Genomic DNA, 26,242 nt, shown 5'->3' on the forward strand with positions numbered 1-26,242 from the left:
AATTCAGCATGTTATATTCAAAACTGTATGCTCATCTGTTCTTTCTTCTGAACTTCCTTCTCTTCTCTTTTGTACATTAAAAAAAATGTTTAAAATGGCTCTCTTTTCTTGGCATCACTGTTACTCTCCCTCCAACAACCCCCACATTTAGCTGAGATAAAGTGGGGAGGGGGTCATAACAAATAAGCATACTCAAGCAAAACTATTGCACACCTTGGACATCTGCAAAAATGTTTGTCTCTGAACTCTGTGACTATCACCTATCAGGAAGTGGGTACAATCCCTTAATATAGGTCCTCTGAAGATACAGTTGGTTATGGCAGTGATCTGATTGTCTTTCAAAGCTGTTTTCTCCTGGTTCTGCTTACTTCACTGTCAATTGATGCCCCCCAGGATTCTCTTAAATCATCTCTCATTATTTCGAATAGCATAATAATATTACATTACAACTCCATGACTTGTTCAGTCATTCTTCCACTGTCAAAAAAGCACCCACTGGAGGATCAGCGGAATAGACTTGGGGTAGGTGACCTCAGTAAAACAGTCTATGATAAGCCCAAAGATCCCAGCTTTGGGGACAAAAATCCAGTATTTGATAAAAACTGCTGGGAAAATTAGAAGATAGTATGGGAGAGATTAGGTTTGGATCAATATCTCATACCCTACACCAAGATAAACTCAGAATTGGTGAATGACTTGAATATAAAGAAGTAAACTATAAGTAAATTAGGTGAACACAGAATAGTATACATATCAGATCTTTGGTAAAGGAAAGATTTTAAAACCTAGCAAGAGCTAGAAAAAAAACCACAAAATGTAAAATAAATAATTTTGATTACATCAAATAAAAAAGCTTTTGTACAAACAAAACCAATGCAACCAAAATTAAAAGGGAAGCAACAAATTGGGAAACAATCTTCATAACAAAAACCTCTGACAAAGGTCTAATTACTCAAATTTATAAAGAGCTAAACCAATTGTACAAAAAATTAAGCCATTCTCCAATTGATAAATGGGCAAGGGACATGAATAGGCAATTTTCAGTTAAAGAAATCAAAACTATTAATAAGCACATGAAAAAGTGTTCTAAATATCTTATAATCAGAGAAATGCAAATCAAAACAACTCTGAGGTATCACCTCACACCTAGCAGATTGGCTAACATGTCAGCAAAGGAAAGTAATGAATGCTGGAGGGGATGTGGCAAAGTTGGGACATTAATGCATTGCTGGTGGAGTTGTGAATTGATCCAACCATTCTGGAAGGCAATTTGGAACTATCCCTAAAGGGCATTAAAAGACTCTCTGCCCTCTGATCGAGCCATAGCACTGCTGGGTTTGTATCCCAAAGAGATAATAAGGAAAAAGACTTGTACAAGAATATTTATAGCTGCACACTTTGTGGTGGCAAAAAAGTAGGAAAATGAGGGGATGCCCTTCAATTGGGAAATGGCTGAAAAAATTATGGTCTCTGTTGACGATGGAATACTATCGTGCTCAAAGGAATAATAAAGTGAAGGAATTCCATGGGAACTGGAACAACCTCCAGGAATTGATGCAGAGTGAGAGGAGCAGAACCAGGAGAACATTATACGCAGAGACATGGTACACTGTGGCACAATCGAATGTAATGGACTTCTCTACTAGCAGCAATGCAGTGATCCTGAACTTGGAGGGATCTATGAGAAAGAACACTATCCACATTCAGAGGAAAAACTGTGGGAGTAGAAACACAGAAGAAAAACAACTGCTTGATTACATGGGTCGAGGGATATGATTGGGGATGTAGACTCTGGGTGAACATCCAAATGCAAACATCAACAACATGGAAATAGGTTCTGATCAAGGACACATGTAATACCCAGTGGAATTGTGTGTCAGCTATGGCAAGGGTGGGGGAGGGGAGAGAGAGAAAGAATATGATTCTTGTAACCAAGGAATAATGTTCTAAATTAACTAAATTTTAAAAAATAAAAAAATGTTTTTAAACAAACAAAAAAAGAAACTAAAAAAGAGGAAAAAACAGAGCTAGCTCATAAATAACAGTCACTGAATTATATAGTTTGGCATTTTATGTAACCAACTTTTAAGCTTTCACCTTCTTCAACTCAATACTAAAGTCCATTTCTATAAGGCTAAGTTACCAAGATGTGAAAAAGAGAAAAATAAAATTATAAAGGAAAGCATTCAGAGTCTATTTTCAAATTTCTCTTTACCTACAACTGGGGTTAGAAGAGGGAAGACATCCAAATTACTCAAAATTGAAAACTATTACGCTATATTTACATCTGAACTGAAACACAAATAAAACAACAGTCCTGAAATGAAGGCATCAATGTTGTCCCAATCTTCTTGGTCAAATCCAATGGTGTCTTAGACATGGAAACTTGTATTGAGACAACTTTGACTTTTTTTAAGAAGAAAAAAGTTTTTACTGAGAAAGTTATATTTGATTCAATAAGAACAGACTGAATTCTAAATGTGAAAGGAGATAGAAAGATTTCTGGATAATAAGAGACAAGTTCCAATGCACACAAGAGAAAGACATTGCATCATCTGAACTAAGTTTCTCAATCTCAAAATATTGCTTATACTCAAGATATAATCAAAACAATTTAATAATATATGCATATTTTGAATTTGCTTCATTAGTTCAGTAATTCAAGGTTCAAGTGTTACAGATGAGTTAATCAATTAATACTGTTCTCCCTATATTTCAGCTCTCTGAAAAGGTATGCAGTACTTGAGGCCTAGTCTTACATTTGAATTACTTACTTAATAAAATCTTCTTTACATTGCTGCAGGAGTTCACATGCCCACTGAATCTCTTGATCATTAAGAAGCACCAGAGTTCCAATAGTTAGATGCAATTTTGCTGGATTTTGGAAAAGGCAACTGCTGACTCCACGATCCTATTGCCAAAGAAAAGAAGGAAAAATGCTTTATCTGTATGGAAATGGAATAGTATCCTGAGAAAATGAGTTTTACTCAAGAAATCCACCAAATGGGGGCAGCTGGGTGGCTCAGTGAATTGAGAGCCAGACCTAGAGACAGGAGGTCCTAGGTTCAAATCTGGCCTCAGACACTTCCTAGCTGTGTGACCTTGGGCAAGTCACTTGACCCCCATTGCCTAGCCCTTACCACTCTTCTGCCTTGGAACCAATACACAGTATTGATTCCAAGATGGAAGGTAAGGGTTTAAAAAATTTTTTTAATAAAAAAAAAAAAGAAATCTGCCAAATCAGGAGAAAAAAGATGGTCATTTAATAAAATAGATTTCCAAGCACTCCTGATTAAAAAACCAGATCTAAACAGAAAATCTGATGTCCAAATACAAGACTGAAGAGAAACATAAAAAAGTAAATAAGAAAGAGAAAATTTAAGGACTTCAATAAGGTAGAACTGTTTATATTCCTACTTGGAAAGATGATATCAAGAGTAGTTAGAAAGAGTATACATAGACAGAAGGTGTGGGAGTAAGCTGTTTAGAATGGCATGCAAAAAAAAAAATCAAAGGGTGAAAAAATGGGAAGAGAGGGGTAAAATGGGATAAATTATATCACCTAAAGAGGTGTAGAAAAAAACTCCTGTAGTGAAGAGGAGGCTGAGGGTGGTGACACCCAATGCATAAACTGTACTTTCATCAGAATTAGTTCTGATAGAGAAGATCAACTATATGCATTGGTATAAGAGCAGGATGGAATGTTCAAAGGGAGATTTGATTGACAGGTATGGACCTTTGGAGTTGGGAGCAAAGGAGCCTGGGACAGAACCAAGGGGACCTGGGAGAGGTCCCAGGAACAGGAGGGGTTTTTGGACCTGAGATCTAGGGGTGAGGAGAGGTTTCTTGCCTTGCTGGAGATCATCCAAGAGCCAGCCCATTGATTAGCCCAGAGGATCAGCTGTGGAGCTTCCCAGCAAAAGACTCCTTGTTGCCTGACATCATCATTAACATCAGAAGAGAGATTCAGGTCCCATGGAAGGGCCACAGACTCAACAGCCTTTGAGCCGCCCCCCCCCCTCCACCTTTCAAAGGCCTTCACCACTTGCCTTATTCCTACCCTGATTTCTTTAATATCCTAATTTAGGTTAAGAACTTGGGAAGAGAAGAATTCCTGGTTTGCCCTTTGGGGTCTTCCAGGAAGAAGGACCTCGGGTCAGGAATTTAAGTACACCTCTCATCCTCTACCCAACCCCCACCCTTTGATACCTTGAATTATTAAAGCCTTACTTTCAAATCTCAGTCAAATAAGAGGGAAAGACTTGTTCTGGGGAACATAGAGGGAGCAGATGTCTACTGATATATGAGTAACCATTCCCAGTGCCTGTCAGCTGCCCCAACCCCACTTCACCCCCCACCCCCGCTGTATGGTAAAGCAAAGGGGAGGCTTGTGTCCCAGGGTGATTTGTGCTCACCCACCCCGGATTATCCTTGTCATCACCCAATAGGGAAGACCTCCCTTCAGTATACCAGCATTGGCCCATCACCCAGGAACACCATCTTCCCGAGATTACCCCTCTCATCTCATCTCATCTCATCTCATCTCATCTCATCTCATCTCATCTCATCTCATCTCATCTCAGCCCTAGTGAGGTGAGATAGGAGAACACCTGGCAGTCACAGACACACAGGTCTGCCAGCCATTCCATCTTGACTCTTGCCCTATACTCACTAGGGCAGGAACAGACACTTTGTTGGTCAGCTCTATCAGCTTCTTCAGAACCCACCATTACTGTCCTGAGATTAACCATTACATTGGGATATAGAATCCTATCTTATCCCATAGAGAAGTAGAACAGGAATAAGAAGGAGGAGGGGTAGTACTATAAGGGAGTGGGGAAAGCAAAACACTTGTGAGAGGGAAAGAGTCAAAGGAGAGAAAGAATGGATAAAAAGGGGAAAATAAGATGAAGGGGAATACACAGGTGGCAATCATAACTGTGACTATGAATGGGATGGACTCACCCATAAAACAAAAGTTAACAGCAGAATGGATTGAAAACCAGAATCCTACAATATGTTTACAAAAAACAAATTTGAGACAGGGAGATATACACCAAGTAAAGTTAAGGGAATAGAGAAGAATCCAATGTGCTTCAGCTGAAGTAAAAAAAGCAGGAGCAGCAGTCATAATCTCAGACAAAGCTAAAGCAAAAATAGATCTAATTAAAAGAGATAAGGAAGGAAATTACATCTGATTACAATTCTAAGATACTACCTCACACCTATCAAATTGGCCAATATGACAAAAAAGGAAAGTGATAAATGTTGTAAACCTTAAAATTTCTTAGACTTATGAATATTGGAAATTTCCCATTGGGAAATTTCATACTTGAAAAATTTCCTACTGATAGTAAGAACTCTATTGGAATGTGAAACCCCTTGGCATGGGAGGATCCTTCTCCTCCCTACTTAAGACTACTTTAGGACAGAAACCTTTTGCTAAACAATGGAAAGGGCTTTGACCTATGCTTAAGCATAGAACAGGAAGTCCTTTGAGTCATGATTGATTTTAGAATTGATACAATAGAGATACTTGGAATGACAGAACCAGGTCTTGGAACTTCCAATCTCCACCCTACTCAGAGTAACAGGATTTAGGAAGGGCTGCAGCAAAGATCAAGATTTAATTATTTGAGAATATGACCTTTAACAGACATGTGCAAAGGAAACAGACCTCTGGGCGGTCCTGGGTTAAGCTAGAGCCACCATTGGCACAGGGGAGACATGGACAGTGATTGGTAGATGTGAGAACTGAGGGGAGGGGACTTAGATGGTTTCCTTAAAGATAGCGGGGTCTGAGGACAGAGAGGGCTCTGAGAGGTTTTGCTCTGGGAGGTTTTGCTCTGAGAAGTTTTGCTCTGAAGGAGTCTGAGAGGAGAGAGGTCCTGGAGGGAGAGCTCCTGGAGAGGTCTGAGAGGAGGGCTTGCTCTGAAGGAGTCTTGAGGTGGAGGCCCCTGAGACTGTTTCTCCATTTTGGTCACGTGAGTGATAGGGACTGATCTCTTTTCTTTGCCTCAGCTTTCTAAGGGCTTGGGCCTTTGGCCCAGCCTAAGCAGAGGGGGTATTTAAGCCCTATTCCTTTCTCTCCTTTTTCTCTTCTCTCTCTCTCTCTCTCTCTCTCTCTCTCTCTCTCTCTCTCTCTCTCTCTCTCTCTCTCTCTAATACCTTTCTTCCTCCTGTTTGTAATTAAAAACTCCAAAAGGTTGACTGCTGACTTGAGTTTTCATTTAGGAATTACATAGCTGAATTCCTTGGCGACCTTAAATTAATATATATCAGTCTTTTAAAGTGATTTCAATAACACAATGTCAAGAGGGGAATGTGGCAAAATTAGGACACTAATGTTTTGGTTTTTTAAATTGTTTTTAAACCCCTTACCTTCCACCCTAGAATCAATAATATGTATTGGTTCCAAGGCAGAAGAGTGGCAATGGGGGTTAAGTGGCTTACCCAGGGTCACACAGCTAGGAAGTATCTAAGGCCAGATTTGAACCTAGGGCTTCTAGGCCTGACTCTCAATCCAATGAGTCACCCAGCTACAACCCGCCCCCCCCCCCATTAATGCATTGTTGGTAGGATTGTGAGTTGATCTAGCCATTCTAGAGGGAAATTTGGAACTATGCCCAAAGGGTTATAAAACAGTACATACTCTTTGATCCTGTAATACCACTATTAAGGATGTATCACAAGGAGATTTTTTTAAAAAGGGAGAGGGAAGACCTATTTGTATGAAAATATTAATAGCAGTCCTTTTTATGGTGGCAAAGAATTGGAAATTAAATAATGGATTTCATCAATTGAGGAATGGCTGAACAAATTGTGGATTATGATGGTGATGGAAATACTATTGTGCTGTAAAGAATGATGAACAGGATGACTTCAGAAAATGCTAGAAAGATCTATGTGAACTGATGGTGAGTGAAATAAGTGGAACCAGGGGAACATTGTACACAGGAACAGCAATACTAAAGAAAGATCACTTTGATAGACTTAGCTATTCTTAGCAATACAATGATCCAGGACAATTCTGAGGGACTCAAGACAACGAATGCTATCTACCTCCAGAGAAAGAACTGTTAAGAGTCAGAAAACACATCAAATCATACTATTTTTTATCTTAGTTTATTTAGGTTTTCATTTTGGAGTTTTGGTTTTATGTTATTATTCTCTTATAAAAATGAACAATATGGAGTATGTTTTGCATGATGTTATGTGTATAGCCCAGATCAGATTGCTTGCCATCTCTTGGAGGGAGGAGAGAGAAGAGGGAGGAAGACAATTTGGACAGTATAACATATGTGGAAAATTGTTATTACATATAATTGGTAAAATAAATGCCTTTATTAAATTGCCAAATGACCCCTAAGCTAAAAGAAAAACATATCACCCCAATTTTCTACCTCTTTTCTTCTTTAACTAGGAATAAGCCTTCTAGTCTCAGAAGAATCACTCTGAGAGCAATGTACAATAGTTACGTGTAAGTAGGCTATATCAGAACAAATTAGGAACTATGGGAAAAAATGAAATAAAGGATGTTATGAAAGAATATAATACTGAAAAAAGATGGGCCAGTCATGTGGTAAAAGCAAGGGATATGCAGTGGACAGTTCATGTTTTTCATGATGTCAGAAGAAAAGTGAAGAAGGTCCCAAGTACATTAGGTGGACACCCATGTTGAACTTATGACACATGGGCAGGAGTCACACAGAGAGAAAGGTGTAGATGGGTTTATACATGCATTATTAGCAGGAACATCAATCTCAATGAAATCTCATCTATTTCAAAAGTGAAAAAGGTTCAAAGCTCAAGAAAAACAAAATCAATCTCAAGTGTAGTTTTCTTTTTTAAAAAATTTATTTTTAAGTTCAAATTTGATATTTAGTTATGAATTCTCTTTATTTCCTTCTTGTTGCCATGCCCATTGAGACAAGAAAAACAACCTATTATAAATGTTTGTAGTCATGTAAAACAGATTCCTCTATTAAAAAAAATAAAAAAGAAAATTTAGTAGTAAGTTAGTAGAAATCCTATTGTAAGGGGTAGTTGTTGACTGAATATATATGTACTAATGGTCGCCAGGGATTAATTCAATTCCAATTAAATACTCAAATCAGTTTTGGATTTCTATGGTGGTTTAATTACAATAGAGGGAAGAAATTAAGAAGAGAGAGAGAAAAGGAATTTGGATTGCTCTGGCAAGCTAGATAGGAGTTCAGAGACCTAGGCCAAGGGGCCTTCTTAATCTAGCTTGGCTTCCAGCCACGAGGCCTCCTCCAAGATGAGGGGCCTCCTAGGAGGATATCATTTTAAGAGGTAAAGGAAAAAAGACCACTCCCCTCCCTTCTCTATACTCACTGAGGGCATTCCTCATTTCACCTGTCCATCTGCCTGGCTGCCCAATGGGAGCACTTTCCCTCCCCTGGGTGAGGTAAGGGGTGGGGCACACCGAGCACTCGGTGGGGGGGGGGGGCGCAGGGCATGACAGGCAGTCTAGGGGGAGCATGGCACATGGTCTCTAAAGGTTTGCCATCATTGCTCTAGATCAACACAAGCACACCAGTCTTGCAGAAAAATGAAAATGACTAAATAGTAATCCAGAAAAACTATCAAGGCCAGTTTATCATTTCAGTCATTCTCATATTGTCTTATCTTTTCCTCTTCTTTTTTCCTTTCCTGTTCACTCTGCACAAACTATCTAATACCAGAGTAAAAAATAGTCAATTCTGAAACCCTGACCTTCTGGGGTTCTAGAAATCTTACCTCTAGTCAGTATCAGTTCATTTCCAAGAAAATTCAGAGAGAAGAAACAAAAAAACACGTGGGGAAGAATACAAAAGAGTAGGGAAAATGAAATGCTCAGAAAGGAAGCAAAATGAAGAGACCACACAAATTGAACCTTTTTGGAGAACTGAATCATAAGAATCCAAAATATTTTTCAACTTTTAGCAGCTGATTTTAATAACCTAATAAGAAAAATAAGCTCTAGAGTATTTATATAACACCCTAATTTTTATCCTGCCTACCACAGTCATCCACCAAAAACTCATCTGTGATTGAATTCACCAAATATACAGTGGGTTAAAATATTAACTTGTTAGGAGTGGCTAACAAGCAATTTCTTCTTGTGTTTATAAATAAATCTCTGGAGTCACTATTTTTCTTTGCTAGAAACATGATATTCACACTTTAAACCTATTTGCTATGTGAAAGGGAATTTCTTTATCTTAACTGGAGTACTTTAGAGTGTTCCACTCCTTTTAATTCAATCAGTCAGGAACTTGTGAATCCTTTTGATAAGTATACACCCTCAGAGGAAAGGAGGTGGATCACACAGACATTGCCCCCTGGGCAGTGCAAGGCAAATTTGGAAGCTGTGACTGGTTCCTGTGAAGTGGAAGAGAGACAGGAAGTGATGTGGAAAAAGGACTGTAAAAGATGAGACCAAGGAGAAGAGTTTTTCATTCATTCCTTGGCTTTTCTACAAGGAGATTCTCCAGGGTAAGGAGGATTCTGCATGATTCTGCACTGGAGACTTTCTGGGTGGATGACTAGAACTTAAGGAAGAGGGTTACATTGGTGAGACCAATAACGAAGATGTTATTGAACTTCCACCTGGAGATTGGGACCTGAGGGAGCTTTTGTCAGAATTGAGCTGAATTTCTTCAGTTCAGCAATTATAGGGTATTTAGCTAGGAAAAATTTCAACTTCCCTCTTGCATTTCTCTCTTTTGCTGTATTTCTATTACATTAAATTATTAAGAGCTACTAACAGATTTTTTATTTCAGAAGTTAATTATTTTTATAAATGGTGACCACAACAACTCTTTTTAAAATTCTTATATTTGTCGAACCTAATTTTAAATATCACAGCTGCAATAAGTAAGGATCAATTCCAAATTCTTTACTCTTGAGATTTAATTACTCTGGGCCCTATGCTCCAAACTTACCATTACTGACACCTATTAACATTTTATCACAGAATTCTGTTAGAAGCAAGACAAAGACAGCAGAGAAGAAAACAAGAGTTCAGCTTTATCCCAACATTAAACTAAACAATTCACAAATTGTTTATGTACAAATTATATATATACAAATTGTAAGTGTGATCCAATTATATAAATTATACATACAAATTATAAAATTTACAAATTGTACAAATTATACAAACTGTAAATGTGATCCAGATCTCCTGAATGATAAAAGAGAAAGCCAAAGGAAGAAACCTTCTGAAGAACTAAAATAAAACTGAATGATTTACATATTTTTTTAAAACACCTCATATATGCTCTAAAGGGAAAAAAGAAATCTCAGCATGAAGAAAAAAACCTACACTCAAGGTCACAATTGACTAAAAAAAGGACCTTAATGTAGTGAAGTAAATAAAAATAAAAAGTTCTTTTTTCCACCTCTTCCCTCCTCAAGGAAAAGGACTCAGCTACTACCAGAGGAAGGCAATCTCAGATTCCAAAACGGATTAAAGAAAAGTTCTTGAATTTTCTCTCTTTCTTCATTCAAAGGAAAGAGCTTCAACTAAGTCCAATCATGAGAGAAGAGAACTTAAGGGTCCATGGTGTAGGAAAAGGTATAGATTGAAACTGCCTAATCCAACAAAAGGAAAACTGATTGAAGCAAGAAGACTGAGGCAAAGGATTTAATCCCCAGCATATGGGAGACCTAAAAACTCAACTCTCAAGACCTCAGCAATAAAAATGAGTGAACAAAAAATAAAATAAATGACTTTTATGAAGCAAAGGATGACCAAGAAACACACCCAGAAGGTGAGTTACTCAAAAACATTGTCAATCAAAACAAAAGAAAAAAACTGCTTGCCCATAAGAACAAGGGTATTGGGAAATGCTGGTGTGAGAATTTGTCAAACCCTTTTCAGGGCTATTCATTGACCTTCAGGGTTCACCTGTCACCCAACTCTCATCTCTGGCTCCAAGAAGCTGAACATGTGCAGTGGCCAGATAACAGTAAAACCATGTTGGCAGACAGAGTTAACTTGATTACAGGTAACTAACTGACAAGCCTCAACCCCATCAGTGAGTTAGGAGAGATGTCTACCCCAACATGTAAAGACTTCCCCTGGCCGAATGGGTGGATGAGAAGGAACAATTTCTTCCAAGGGCCATAAAGGCAGCTAAAGTGGGCACTACAGAGCACTCAAAGCTTAGTCAGAAATCAAAGACACCAAGGTCATCCACTGCATCCTGGACCGTCACTAGTCATCCTGAATTTTAGAATTCCATGACTGGAAGAAAAAGTGAGGCCGACAATTTTGTGCAAGTTTGCCTCATTTCAATCTAATTCACACTCAAGACATGTCACATGTCAAGACATCACCACCCTATGATGTCACTGGTCCTCTTCAAAACAGATGATAAACAACAATATAACACCAATTCTGCAGGAAGATGGAGAAAAAGAAATTCCACTTAAAATTACTACAGAAAACATACAATAAATATCTGGAGGCTACTTTCCAAGAAACTTACAAGAACAACTATTTACAAAAAATACTGACCTAAAAATTTGGAAAAATATTAATTGTTCATGAGTAGAATCAGTTAGTATAATAAAGGGAGAAAACTATCTACAGTAATTTATTCAATGCCATATCAAACTACCAAAGTATTACTTTTTAGAAACAAAAAATACTCATGAAATTCATAAAGAGGTAAAGGGTCAAGAAACTGAAGAAAAATAATAAAAAGAAATGGAAATGAAGAGAACTTAATAGTGCAAGATCTCAAATTATACTACAAAGTAGTCATTATCAAAACAATTTGGTACTAGTTTAAAAAAACGGAAATGTTAATCAATTGCACAGATTAGTTATATTACATATAAAAACAAATGCATTTAGTACCCCAATATATGATAAAAGGCCCAAGTTACGAGGATAAGGACTATTTGACTGTTGGGAAAATGGGACATCAATAAAATTAGATTTGACCAATATTTCACACTTTATACATCCTAATTTTCTGGAGGCTATATTTTTTCATTTTAAAATGTTAATTTATTAATGATTACTCAAGATTTCTAACTAGTCAGCAGACTCCCTCAACAGTCTGAAAAGACACCAAAAACTCAAGCAAGGTCCAAAAAAGGCACCAGCAGCTAGGCAACTAGGCAAGAGAGCTGGGCCAGAGGAGGGGCAAAAGAAGCCAGCTTCTTCTCCTCCATATTCTATATCCTCCTGTTGATATCATCATCCAATTCTTCCCCAGGACATCCTAAGACCGTGATGGCAAACCTATGACATGCATAGCCATTTTAAATGACACATGACCGCATGCGGGCTCAGAACACTTCAGGGCCCAAGAGTCACCCAGGGAGCCATGTGCATGCAGCTGTGGCGTGGCCATGCCCCAGCCCAGCCTGAGGGGGGAGGGCTGCTCCACATGCTGGCCAAAGGGGCATGGAGCTCCTGTGGGGGCAGGGAGGAGAAGCATGGGAGCAGAAGGAGCATGCCTGCTGCTCTCATGATGCCCCCAGGCCAGTCAACTGGGGAGGGGAGGAGCAGGGCAGGGCCAGGCCAGCAGAAGACTGGGTGGGGCTCTGGCCCACTTGCAAGGGAGGAATGCCTGGATCCCATTACCAGACACTTTTAGCACCCTGAAAAATATAGCAATGGCTTTACTCACAATTTTTCCCTCTACATAATTTTGTAAGACCTTATTCTCAGCATTAAAGAATATCAAAACCAATGAAAGAAATAGATTGACAGATGAAGTTAGTAGCGTTTGCTTGGGCTTGAAGTGTACAAAATACCAACCTTCAACTGAAGATTTAGCCAAAGAAATTCAGCAACAAAAAAGTCACTAATGGCAGGTTAGCTAAAGAATTCCCCCTCCCCCTCACTTATCTTAGTTCACAGTACCCCACACAAGTTAAATAATATCAAGACCAACAAAAGAAACAGACTGACAGATGAACAAAGAAGTCACTTAGCAGGTAAGTTAAATAATTATTTTGGGGTTTATTAAATACAGTTATATATTAAATTATACATTTTTCTTATTTAAACTATAAATATCATGAAATGATGGTTTCTTTCTCGAAGTGACACACCATCTGAGTTATGCTCGGTTTTTTGGTGAATTTTGACAAGCCAAGCTCAAAAGGTTGTCAATCACTGAAGAGGTTTCTGACTGGAAAAGAGGTACAAAGGGAGTGGCCTCAGAGACTTCAACTCCTCCCTCACCTCATCACAGTCTTGAAGAGGTGAGTCTCAGGAAAACGACAACATACCCTTTCTTCCTCACTATGCAGCTGGAACACCATGGCAGCTAGATTTGATTTCATCATCCAAGAGAGTACTTGTTTCACATAAATAAAGAACAAGTCTCCACTATGCCTGTAAAAGATCTAGATAACATTGTACACAGAGACTGATACATTATGGCACAATCGAATGTAATACTAGCAACAATGCAATGACCCAGGATAATCCAAAAGAATTTAGGTGAAAGAACACTATCCACCTCCAGAGAAAGACTGTGGGAGTAGAAAAGTAGAAGAAAAACATATGATCAATCACATAATTCGACAGGGATATGATTAGGGTTCTGATGTTAAAAAAAATCACTCTACTGCAAATGTGAATAACATAGAAATTGGTTTTGAACAATGATACATGTATAATCCAAAGGAACTGTTTGTCAGTTCTGGGAGGGGGAAGAGAAGTGGGACAGGGATCATGAATCATATAACCATGGAAAAATATTCTAAATTTAAAAATTAAAGAGCTAGACAAAAGAAGGCAAGGCTCAACCCAGTTTCATAGCCTAGAGAAGAGAATGAGCTTTAAAATTAAACCATTTGGTGTTTGGAAAAAAACAATTCAATATCACAATTCAATATTAATCCTCCTTAATATATAAACTCCAAATGGGTATGGACATAGATATAAAAGATATTATCATAAACAAACTAAAGAAACATGGAAAAAATTACAGATCTGTGGATAGGATTAAAGTTTATCACCAAACACCCAGGGATAAAAATGATTATAAAAGATAAGATGAATAAATTTGATTACATACAATTTAAAAGTTTTTTCACAAATAAGTCCCAAGATTTTGCTACAGTTTTGAGAAGCAATTGACTAGGAAAAATCTTTGCAAGTTTCTCTGATAAAGGTCTCATTTCCAATACATATAAGGAACTATTCAAATTTATGATAAAAAGAGACATAATTAACAAATGATCTAAGGACATGAATAGGCAATTCTCAAGGAATAAACTCAGTCTATCTATAGTCACATGAAAAAAAAGTTCTGAAATACTACTACATAATTTAATAAATGCAAACTAAGGCAATTCTGAGGTTCTACCTCAACTTCATGAATGAAAAAAGCTGATAAAAAGGGAAAATGACAAATATTGTAGGATCTGTTGAAAGCCAGGTATATTAATTGACCTGTGAATGTGTATAATTATTCTGGAAATCAATTTGGAATTATATACAAGTTACTAAATAGTAAATGCCTCTTTAATCCAGCTAAAGCTGTGGTACACCTGTACTTCAAAGAAACAGGAGAAAAAAGGGGAAAAAAACACTCATTTGAAAAAAAAATTTACAGCAGCTATTTCCATGGTGGCAAAAAACAACAACAACAACAACTAAGAACTTAGCTAGGCAGAGGAATGTTGTACAGTTGGTTTGGAAAGAGGCATGGCCAATATTTTTGTTTATTTTCCTTAAATATATTTTTATTTTTCCTAAAATTAAAAAAAAAGAACTTAGCTAGGTGGCTCTGTGGCTAAAGAGTCAGATCCAGAAATGGGAGGTCCAGGATTCAAATCTGGCCTCAAACACTTCCTAGTTGTGTGGTCCTGGGCAAGTTACTAATCCTCAATTGCCTCCCTTACCATTATTTTCCCTTGGAAAAGAGTTTTAAAAAATAAATAAATAAAAAAGAACTAACCCAGATGGCTAACCAGTGCTGATCCCCAGCAAAAGAAATATCCATCACTACTCTTCTACTCTGGAAGGTTAGCAATATCACAAAAGCATGGAAAAATAAACAATTTCTAAGACATAGCTTACAACTTTATGTTTTAGCCTGATGACAAAGGACTCTTTCAATTATTTCAAACACTAACCACTAATCAGCTGTTACCAATGAACAACAAAGCCCAAGAGTTCTGGGATGTGCTCTCCTCTCCTCCCACCCACTCTGCTTCCAACCTGGCAGTCATAATCCAGTGGAACAACCCTTGTGAAAGTGCAACCTGGCAACTACCCTTGCAGTTACTGCAGACACCAATCCCTCAGGAGCCTGAAGTCCTGGAAAACAAAATTATTGCCAACCAAAGTTCTTGGAATGGTTCAACACAAGAAACAGATTTGGCTTTATCAATTGAAAAGATATTTTTAAAGATCCATTACTATCTGCTTTACCATTGCACCCTACAGAACATGAGATACTTATGTAATATCTTGATTTGTATGTTGCTTTGACCTATTAGAAAGTGGGCTTTCAGAAAAGCAAGGGCTATTTTACTTTTCTATTTGTATTTCAAATGCTTAGCAATCAATGCTCAAATCAACAGGGTGATTGCCACTTCTCTAGACAGCCCATTCCACTTCTGAAGAGCTGGAAAGAGAGGCTGAAGCAAGTCTGCAAATGTCTTTAAAAATTAAACAGAAGAATTTATGTTTTATCCTAGAAACACAGGAAGTCTAGAGAGTTTAAAGAGTAGAGGTATAACTTGGTTAGATCTGTGCTTTAAGAAAAACACTTGGTGGCAATGTGTGGGATGGACTGGAATACTTGATGGACTGGATACTTGAGAAAGCAGTTACAATAATTTAAGGCAAGAGATAAGAAGAGTCTAAGGTGTGTGCAGGTGGAAAATTTGCCACACCTGAGCTACATTCCCAGCATCCTTTTAAATTACATCCTCATTTTATGTAAGGATGCTTGGGAGATAAATTTGGCTGAGACCCACGCTGCAGGGCTCTTTTTTCGGAGCTTGTGCTTTTGGTAAAGTGCTGCAGGTGGGAGTCTCTGGCTCTCTTTGCTCTGCTCACTTGACTGAAAGAACCTTTTTTTCCTTTCTTCTCTCCTTTAATTATTATTAATCCTACAGGTGGTAGCTTATGAAAGGATTGTATAACAGATCTGTGTGGAAAGAAATGGCAAGGTTTGAGATAGGGGAAAGGGAAATCAGAATAAGGGCAAAATTACAAGCCTGAAAGAATGGTAGCACCTGATCCCAACAGCCAATAGTGCTTCTCTCTCCCACAATGATCCTGTATTTATTTTGTGTCTACTTACAGATACAGATACAGATGTTGTATCCTCAGAGAAAATACAAGCTCTCTGAGTATATACTGTTAGACTTTTGCTTATATATACTAATACTTAAGACAATGCTGAACATCTAGTTAATCATTACTTGTCAATTGATTAATTCTCAAATCACTCTCCTATACAAACCCTATGTTCCAGTCACACTAGACTACTCACTATACTTCCTACTGTGTGTAATTTACAAATATATTACCCAGCACACGGGCATTAAGAAAGAATGCCATGTCATGTGAGGGGAAGATCCCATGGCCAACTTTCCCCTATCTCTGACTTCCTGAATGGGCTGGCAGAAGCTTCTTGCTGTAGGGTGACCCTGCGATTGATGTAGTATTCTTATGTGGATATCAGAACACATGGTCCAGACTGTACAATCAGAAAGTCAAGTAGGTATACCATCACTGGCCATATGGGGGTGCAAGTGGGGGACCAGGACCTCAGAGTCTTTTTTGTTCAAGTCCCTTCCTGGACACAAGCTCTCTCCTTGGATGACTTTTCTGGCCTTAATTTATCTGTCCTGACCATGTGGTTTGCTGGGATCCCTTGTCTTTGTTTCTAAAACTGGTCAGAGCTGGTTGGGAATTCTGGACCTGAAGAAGCAGGGAGGCCAGAGACTATAGTAGTTAGAAACACCTGATAATATTTTTCTTTCTCTCTTTGTCTCTCTTTTACAAAAAAATAATTATAAAGTTAACATAAAACCTCCAAGATTAATTTTAATTGTAATACTATGAGGGGATGAGGGGCAGCTCAGTGGATTGAGAGCCAGGTCTAGAGATGGGAGGTCCTGGGTTCAAATCTGATCTCAGCTACTTCCCAGCTATGTGACCCTGGAAAAGTCACTTCACCCCCATTGCCTAGCCCCTACTGCTCTTCTACCTTGGAACCAATACACAGTATTGATTCCAAGATGGAAGGTAAAGGTTTAAAAAAAAAAGTAATACTATGTACAACCAATACTTCCCTGCCTCCATATCCTTCCTCATAACCTTCCCTATGACCTGAATGTTTTCTGCTTCTCTTCAGCCCACCTGATGAATTCCTATTCACCCTTTAAAGTGACTAACTTTAAAAAAAAAAAAAAAGGAATTATGGCTGATGGGGGGAGGGGCTTCAGAAAAATAGGCTCATTAACTCACTGTTGGTGAAGCCATGAATTGCTCCAACAATTCTGGAAAGCAATTTGGAACTTTGTCCTACAAACTATGCACTTAACTATACACATCCTTTGAACTCATGATACCACAAATAGGACTACATCCCAAAGAGATCAAAGAAAGGAAAAAGTTTAGGTTTCATGTGCAAAAACATTTATAGCAAATCTGTTGTAGCAAAGAACAGGAAGCTAAAGGGGTATGCATCAACTGGGGAAGGGCTGAACAAATTAAGGTACATTCATGGGATGGAATATCACTGCACTATAAAAAATGGTGAAAGGAATGGTCCAGAAAAACACGAGAATACTTATATGAACTGATGCTGAACGAAGTGAATAGAGAGAGAAGAGAATCATATATAACCAACAACATAGTAAAGACAAACAACTTTGTTTTTTCAAAGAAAGATTCATCTTCTCTCCCACCCTCCCTTGAGAAAACAAGAAAAGCAAACCTCCTTCACAACCATGTATAATAGAGCAAAACAAAAATCGAATTGGACATGTTAAAAAAAAATGACAAGTAACTTTGAAAGACTCAAGAATACAGATCAATGAAATAAATGGCCAAGCACGATTCCAGAGGACTAGTAATGAAACATGATACTCACCTACTGGCAGAGAGGTGATGAATTCAAACTGAAGAATGAGACATACTTTATGAGAGTCAATGTGAAAATTTGTGCACATTTGTTACAAAGTTTTTCTTTTTCTTTTCTCTCAATGAAGAGTAGGACAAAGAATACAAAGAGAGTAGATAAAGGGCAGTGTTTCTAAACAGGACAAATGTCACTGAAATGATTTTTGAAATGCACAGAAGAGGTCATATGAAGAAGTCCTTCTGAGATTATTCAAGTTTATCTTGTATATATGTCTTGTATGTATACATGATGTCTCACCCCTTAAAATGTGAGTGCCTTAAAATAAGGGATTGTTTTGCCTTTCTTCATATCCCCAGTGAACAATACTATGCATAGCATCTAGCAAAGCATTTAATAAATGCTTATTAACTTGACAAGCAGGACAACTTTGAAGGTAATATGTTAAATTTATTATATACTTTAAAAGAAAATCAAGTTGAACATAGCAGAGATTCACAGATTTAGATAATAATCTCTATTCTATGTATTTCCTAGAGTCAGGAAAACTCATCTTAGTTCAAATCTGGCCTCAGACACTTACTAGCTATTGACCCTGGGCCTGTCGCTTGTTCCTGTTGGCCTCAGTTTCCTCATCTGTGAAATGAGCTGGAGAAGGAAATGGCAAACCACTCCAGTGTCTTAGCCAAAAAAAAAACACAAAGGATGGGGTCATGAAGAGTCAAACACCACTAAACAACATTCTTAAGAATAAAAAAGGTAATTTTTTAAAAGAATAATTCATTCAGCCTCCCCCATGAATTTTTCTTTGATCCTGTCCAACTCAATATTGTCCTTTCCTCCAGGACAGACTAAATATGATACTCTTTACATCCCTCTTAAGTGCTAACTGCTTATTATTTTATATTTCATTTATTTCTGTATGTTATAACACACACACCCCTTCAGACTATAAATTACATGAGGGCAGAGAGCAAGTCTTGTCTTGTCTAAACTTTTTATAATCTCAGTGCCTAGCATATGCCATTTACATAATAAGCACTTTGCAGCTATTGAACTGATGTCCTGAAATATCTACTTTGGTTTGGCTTTTTACTTTCTATTACTAATGAAATTCATACATAGTAACAGGCAATTATTCAATAAGCTTTTATACCAATCAGAAAGAAAAGAGACTCACTTTCTTATGACATAAATTTAAGAATTATGATGTCTAAATGCAAGCGAGGTAAAAACTGCTACTTATGCAGCAAGTTGAGGTATGCAAAACACCTGACACATTATCTAATTTGAGCCTCACAATATACCACACTGAGATACCTGTAATCTACTATCACTAGGAAAGTAAAGGTAAAAAAAAAAGTTCCGGGGGGGGGGGGGCAGCTGGGTAGCTCAGTGGATTGAGAGCCAGGTCTAGAGACGGGAGGTCCTAGGTTCAAATCTGGCCTCAGACACTTCCTAGCTGTGTGACCCTGGGCAAGTCACTTGACCCCCATTGCCTAGCCCTTATCACTCTTCTGCCTTGGAACCAATACACAGTATTGATTCCAAGACGGAAGGTAAGAGCTTATTAAAAAAAAAAAAGTTCTTCATAGTCACACATCTAGTAAATTTCAACAGTAAGATTTGAACCCTGGCTATAAGACTAACACTAGCTGAGAATCTCATTAAAGTTGCCTAATAATAGTTTATACCTGAATAGTACTTTGCATATATGACTTCATTTGATCCTCACCTCATTTCAGTGAGATAAGCAATAATATAATTATTATCTTTAATTTACATCTAAGAAAACCAAGGCTCCAAAAAGTTAACTGACTTGTCCCAGACCATATCAAAAGTAGCAAAGTCTGGACTCAACCTAAGTCTCTTGACTTCAATTCTAATGCCCTCGAGGCTTAGTGAATAGAGAACCAAACCTAGAGATGGGAGGTCGAGGGTTCGAATCTGACCCAGACACTTCATAGCTATGTGACCTGGGCAAGTCTCTTAACCCCAATTGCCTACCTAGTCCTTATCACTCTTCTGCCTTGGAACCAATGACTCAGTATTCTAAGATAGAAAGTAAGGTTTAAAAAAAAATCTAACACACTTTTACACTATAATACATTGCTTCTAAATACAAGTAGCATTTGAAAGCCATTTCCACCCACAATTAAATCTTGAATGTTTGCAAAGATAGGACTATTTGATGAACATTTCCATCACTTTAACCAGCCTGAGACCCCATGAATCAGACTCTTTAAGATTATCATCTCCAACCCTTTATTAACTTTCTAAAAGTCCCCTTCCTCTACTTATGCTTTCCAAACCAATGTCACAAATAGCTTCAATCATTATAGATATATGTGAACCAAACTAAAGTCTTCTTTTAATCAACGAAAATGATCAAATCTTATACCAAAATCCAAATATCTAAAGTATCCAAATATTCTCACTATTTCTCCTAAAATAAGAACAAGTCTTAGAGCTACTTAAGAAAATTCTTACTATAAACTTTTTCCTTATCAGAGACTAATCTTAATTAAAGGCATTAAGGACATCTGTTTCTACTGTATTCCAGAGCTGGTATGCTACAATAGAGGCAGAAACATTTGCAGCTCTACTGACTAATCTCCTGTTCCTTCACACATATCTTTAAGCTTTCTGAATGCTCCATCAAACATAGTTTTGAATTGCTTTTTTTCATTACTGATATGCTTTCTACTGGACCCTGCTGTGAGATAAAGTGGAAATAAAGTGGCATTACTAGCTATGGGATGATTGAGAGACATATTAGATTGCAATATATTTCTTGAGCTAACTGGCAGTGAAACATCTTTGAATCCTAATGTTAAACAGAGAAAGGAGGTACACTGAGCTCCCAGATCACATAAATATTTGAGATCATCTGAATTCTACATGAACCAAGAAGTTTATTGGGATGGAGCATAATGATAATGAAAAGAGATAAGCAACATTTCTAATGTCACTGACAGGAATGAAAAGAAATTATTTCAAGGAAAGAAATACAGAAAGGACAACTTCTACTTGTCTGAGAGTGGTGAAAAGGGAACAAGGTCCAGGGAGATATTAAAAAAAGAGGAAAAAATCAACAAGCATTTTTTAAGTGCCTTCTATATGCAAGGCACTATGCCAAGAGCTGAAAATAAATTAAAAAAAAAAAAAAGGAAACCAGCCCTGCACTCAAATAATTTACTCTTTATCTGGGGAGACAACAGTGAACATTTGTGTAGCTACAAAATATAAGGTAAATGTCTCATGTAGAAAGAAGATGGGTACCCAATAAATGAAGAATTGAGCACATTATAGTATATGAATGTAATGGCATACTATTATAAGAACTGATGAATGGAAAAATTTCTGAGAAATCTGGGAAGACATCAAGGAATGTGATACAGAGTAAAATAAGCAAAATTAGGAGAATAATCCATACAATAAGTGTGTACTGAAAAGTCTAACAATTTTAAAAATAAACAGTTTGCATTTGCACAGCACTTTAACGTTTTCAAAATGCCATATATGTTTTGTTCTTTTTTTTCATATTTTTTTTGAACTTCACAACAACCCTGGTAATATGCTATTATTATGCTCATTTTGTGTATGTCTACCTGCCTCAAGTGTGTTTCTTGTAGACAACATATGGTAGGATTCTGGTTTTTAATCCATTCTGCTATCTGCTTCCTTTTTTATTGGTGAGTTCATCCCATTCACATTCACAGTTATGATTACTATCTGTGTATTCCCCTCCAATTTGAGTTCCTCCTTTGATTCTGCCTTTTCTCTTATCCCTCTTACCCTCCCCTCCAACTTTTCACTTTTAGTCAGTCTCCCCCCTTCCCCTCCTTAACATTACTCCCCTTCCCACCCCCTCCCTTCTTATGATTCCCCTCTCACTATAGTGCCTTTTAATTGAACCCCCAACCTCTCCCTCCCTTGTACTGCTCCCCTCCCCACCAGCTCATTCTACTTCTCTATAGGGCACAATACCATTTTCTACCCAAATGGATCTGACTGTTCTTCCCTCTCTGAACCAATTCCAATGAGCGTAAGATTTAAGTATTACCTGTTGCCAACCTCTTCCTCTCTTCCATTGTATTGGTCTTCTCCCCACCACCCCCTGTGCACTTCTTTATGAAATATATACTTACCCCATTTTATCTCTTTTCCCATTTCTCATAGTATTATCCTGTTTTTTACCCCTACTTTTTTTTGACATATCATCCTATATAGTTTATCACTGTGACCTCTAGGTATACTTCTTCTAGCTACCCTGATGATAATAGCAATGTTTAAGAGTTACCAATAGCATCTTTTCATATAGGAATACAAATCATTTTAATTTATTGGATCTCTATTATCCTCATTTTAAGCTAGGGTAACTGAGACTGAGAAAAGTTAAGTGACTTGCTCAGTATCACATATCTAAAAGACTTAAGAACTCTAATCAATGTCACGACTAGCTATGAATATAGCAGAACCATGATAAAACTTGCTACCCACCTCTTGACAAAGAGACAATGGATTCAGCATTCAGACTGAGACATGTACTTTTTTGGGGGGGAAACATACATGAAGGAATTTTGTTTGCTTGATTATGTACATTTTTTTCCACAGAGGTTTTTCCTTTTCTTTTTTTTCCCATTGAAAGGGGATAGAAAGGAAAAAAAATCAATTTTTGTTCATATTAATTAGAAAAATAAAGTTACGGTGATGGATAAGAAGCCTAAGTCTAGAAAGGCATGTTAGAAACAGGTCATGAAGGGTTTTAAATGTCAAACACAAGAGTTTACAAGTTGATCCTGGAATAAATTGAAAGCCAATAGAGTCATAGGATCATAGCTATTTCCAATTTGCCTGCTGTTTCTTTTTATTTTTTTTAAACCCTTACCTTCCACCTTAGAATCAATACTATATATTTGGTTCTACAATAGAAGAGTAATAAGGGCTGGGCAATAGGGGTTAAGTGACTTGCCCAGGGTCACACAGTTTGGAAGTGTCTAAGGCCAGATTTGAACCTAGGACCTCGCATCTCTACGTTTGGCTCTAAATCTATTGAGCTACCCAGCTGCACCCCTTCCTTCTGTTTCTAAGAATCTGGACAGTTCTCTTTTAAAGATTTCTTGAAATAGGATGTCGAGGCTCTTTTTTTTTTCCTTTTTTTGGTCATGGCTTCATATAGTCCAATGTTTTCTTCTTAGAAAACATAGCAAATGTTTTCTTCTTGATCTGTTTTCCAAATCATTTGGAAGAGACTTTACAAGCCATCTAGCCCAATCCTCCTATTTTAAAGGTGAGGAATCTGAGACAAAAAGGTTAAGTGACTTGTCCAAGGTCACACTGTCTCCACGTTCACTGATCTCAAATGAAAAAGTAGCTTTTCTCCTGGCTGAGGTAAATCTCTTTTCACACTCCCTTGCTCCCATTCCTTCCCTAATTCTTTAGTAAATTGCACCAAATCATCCCCATAGTCTTTTATCTTTAATCTATATCTTCTAGTTCCTTCTCTACTGAGATCAACTATATCCATGCCCACCTAACCTTAAAAGAAAAACCTTCATTTCATTTAACCATTGCTACTAGGTATTGTCCTATATTGTTCTTCTTTGTGGCTAAACTCTTGGGCAAAGCCATTTATAATTACATTTCAACTCCTCCTCTCACTCAGTTATTCCTAAACCCTCTGCAATATGTCTTCCAATTTTACATTCAACTGAAACTCCTCTCTAAAGTTACCAATATTTTTCTAGTTGCCAAATCTAATGGCCTTTTCTGAACCCTGATCTTTGAACACTAGAGTCTGAAACTGCTGATCACAGACTCTCTCCCCTTGATTTTTAGGACACTAATCTCTTCTAGTTGACTTCCTACCAGATGTCCAACTACTCCTCAGTCTCCTTCCCTACTTCTATATATATGTGGCATCCTCTAACCAGAAGTATTCCTCCCAGGCTCATTTAATGATTTCATGACAATTACCTCTGCAGATGTTTCTCAGCTCCTTATCTCCAACCTAATTTTTCTACTGAGCTAGTTATGAGTCTCCAACCACTCCTTGGACACCTCAAAATGGTGTTCCTATAGCCATCTTAAAGTCAACATCTCCAAAATTGAACTACAAATCCTCTCTACAACCAGTCTTACAACCTCAATGTCATCCTTTACTTTTGAGGGCACTGATATTCCCCAAGCAGTGAGTCTACAACCTCAATATCATCTTTAACTCCTTGCTCTCATTCATCCCACAATTCCAATCTACTGCCAAATCTTGTGTAGTTTCTATCTCCATATTTCTCATATAAATCTCCTTCACTCCACTCAGCCACAACTGTAGTTCAGACCATGATCACCTCACATCTGAAAGACTGACATTGGCATGGTTGGTCTTACTACCCATTCCAATCTATCCTCCATTCAGCTGCCAATATAATTTTTTGGAAGTGTAGGTCTGATAATGTCACACAATACCTGCCTCACTTGCCCCACTCAGTGAGGACCAAAAGCCACACAGCATCTACAGAATAAAATAAAAAATTCCATTTAGTATCTAAATTCTCCTTACCTCCATTCCAGATCCTCTGTGATCTAGTTACATTGGTTTACTTGAGGTTCCTCAAACACAATACTCCATCTTCCAACTCTTGTGCCTTTGTAATGACTAATTTCAATGCCAAGAATGTTCTCCTTCCTTACTTCCACTTCTTAGTGGCCCAGTTTCTTTTGAGGCTCAACTTAAATCTCCCTCTGTGAAGGAAGCCTTTCCTCATCCCCACAGGTTCCAATGTCTTCCCTTTCCAACTAGCCTCAGTTATTCAATAAATATCTTCTATATTCTTAGTTATTTACATGTTGTCATTCCCCCCTCTCCCTCCTCACTAAAATGTGCAGTCCTTGAGGGCAGGAATTGATTTTTGGCCTTTCTTTGTATCTTCATGGCTTAGCAGTGTCTGGCACATAGTAAAGGCTTGACAAATGCTTGGCTGGAACATCAGAACCCAGAAAGAGGAATGTCCCAAAAACCACGAAAAGGAGAAAGTAACCAGGATAAGAAGTGATCAATAGTGATGACTGTTGTAGAGCATAAGAAGCCTGAGGACTGAGAAAAGGCCATTCAATTTTTCAATTAAAAGTTCCCTGACATGATTACTATTGGAGGGGTGGTGGTTTCCTTCAAGACAGCTTAAATCCCAAAAGACCTTTCCCAGCCTCCTGCTACTTTCCCTAACCCCCAAGGCTAATGTCTTTCTCTGGCAATTTTTTTCCATTTCCAGGGTATTATCTGGTACAAATTTGCATGCTGTCTCCTTCATTACAATATGCATTTCTTGAGGGTAGGGACTGAGTTTTTGCCTTTTTTTATGTCCCCATGGCTTCGCATGGTACCTAAAACCATCACTTATTGTGGTAAGTGTTCCATAAATGTTTGTTAACTGATAAGAGTATGACAGACAACAACTAACAGAAATAGATAAGGCCAAAAACCATTCCCAACAAATAAGTGGTCAGAGTGAACAAGCATTTCTCAAAAGGAGATGTGAATTATTAACAACCATAATAAAAGAATGCCCCAAATCAATAATAATAAGAGAATGCAAATGGAAACAACCCCTCTTAACAAATGAGCAAAATGAAAAAAGATAGAGATGTCAGTGTTGGAGCATTATGGAAAGATGGATGCACGAATATAAACTATCCTGGAAAGGAATCTAGAATTATGAAAAGAAAGTGATTAAAATGTCCACACCCTTTGATCCAGAATGTCCAATGCAAAGCATATACCTCCAAGCAGGCCAAGGATCAAAAGGCTCCACATAAGTCAATACATCTATAACAGTACTTTTCATGGTAATAAAGGATTGGAAACAAAGTAGATGCCCACTGATTCAGAAGAGCTAAACAAACTGAGATGAATAAATGTAATGAAATATTATGATGTTATAAGAAACCGTAAATATAATGAACACAGAAAGACATGGAGATTTATGAATGGATTCTAAGTGAAGTAAGCAAAACCAGGAAGACAATACACAACTATAACATGTAAATGGAAACAACAAAAGAATCAAAACTGTATGTGGTGAAATTATAATGACCAACTTAGCAGCAAGGAGATGTGATAAAGTACCTCCTTCCCTTCTTGGCAAAAGAGAGTGACT

The 26,242-nt window shown here is 37.6% G+C and overlaps 1 protein-coding gene across 3 annotated transcripts in view; it reads right to left on the reverse strand.

Annotated features, from left to right (window-relative positions):
* Positions 1–26,242, reverse strand: part of ASCC1 (activating signal cointegrator 1 complex subunit 1) — a 121,069-nt gene that overhangs the window by 70,513 nt on the left and 24,314 nt on the right. For all 3 annotated transcript variants that reach the window (XM_056799393.1, XM_056799405.1, XM_007478355.3), the window contains one exon: positions 2,775–2,911. In XM_056799393.1, coding sequence (XP_056655371.1) covers positions 2,775–2,911 — 137 coding nt within the window. The remainder of the gene's footprint in view (positions 1–2,774; positions 2,912–26,242) is intronic.

Source organism: Monodelphis domestica, chromosome 1 (genome assembly GCF_027887165.1).
Source record: "Monodelphis domestica isolate mMonDom1 chromosome 1, mMonDom1.pri, whole genome shotgun sequence".
NCBI lineage: Eukaryota > Metazoa > Chordata > Mammalia > Didelphimorphia > Didelphidae > Monodelphis > Monodelphis domestica.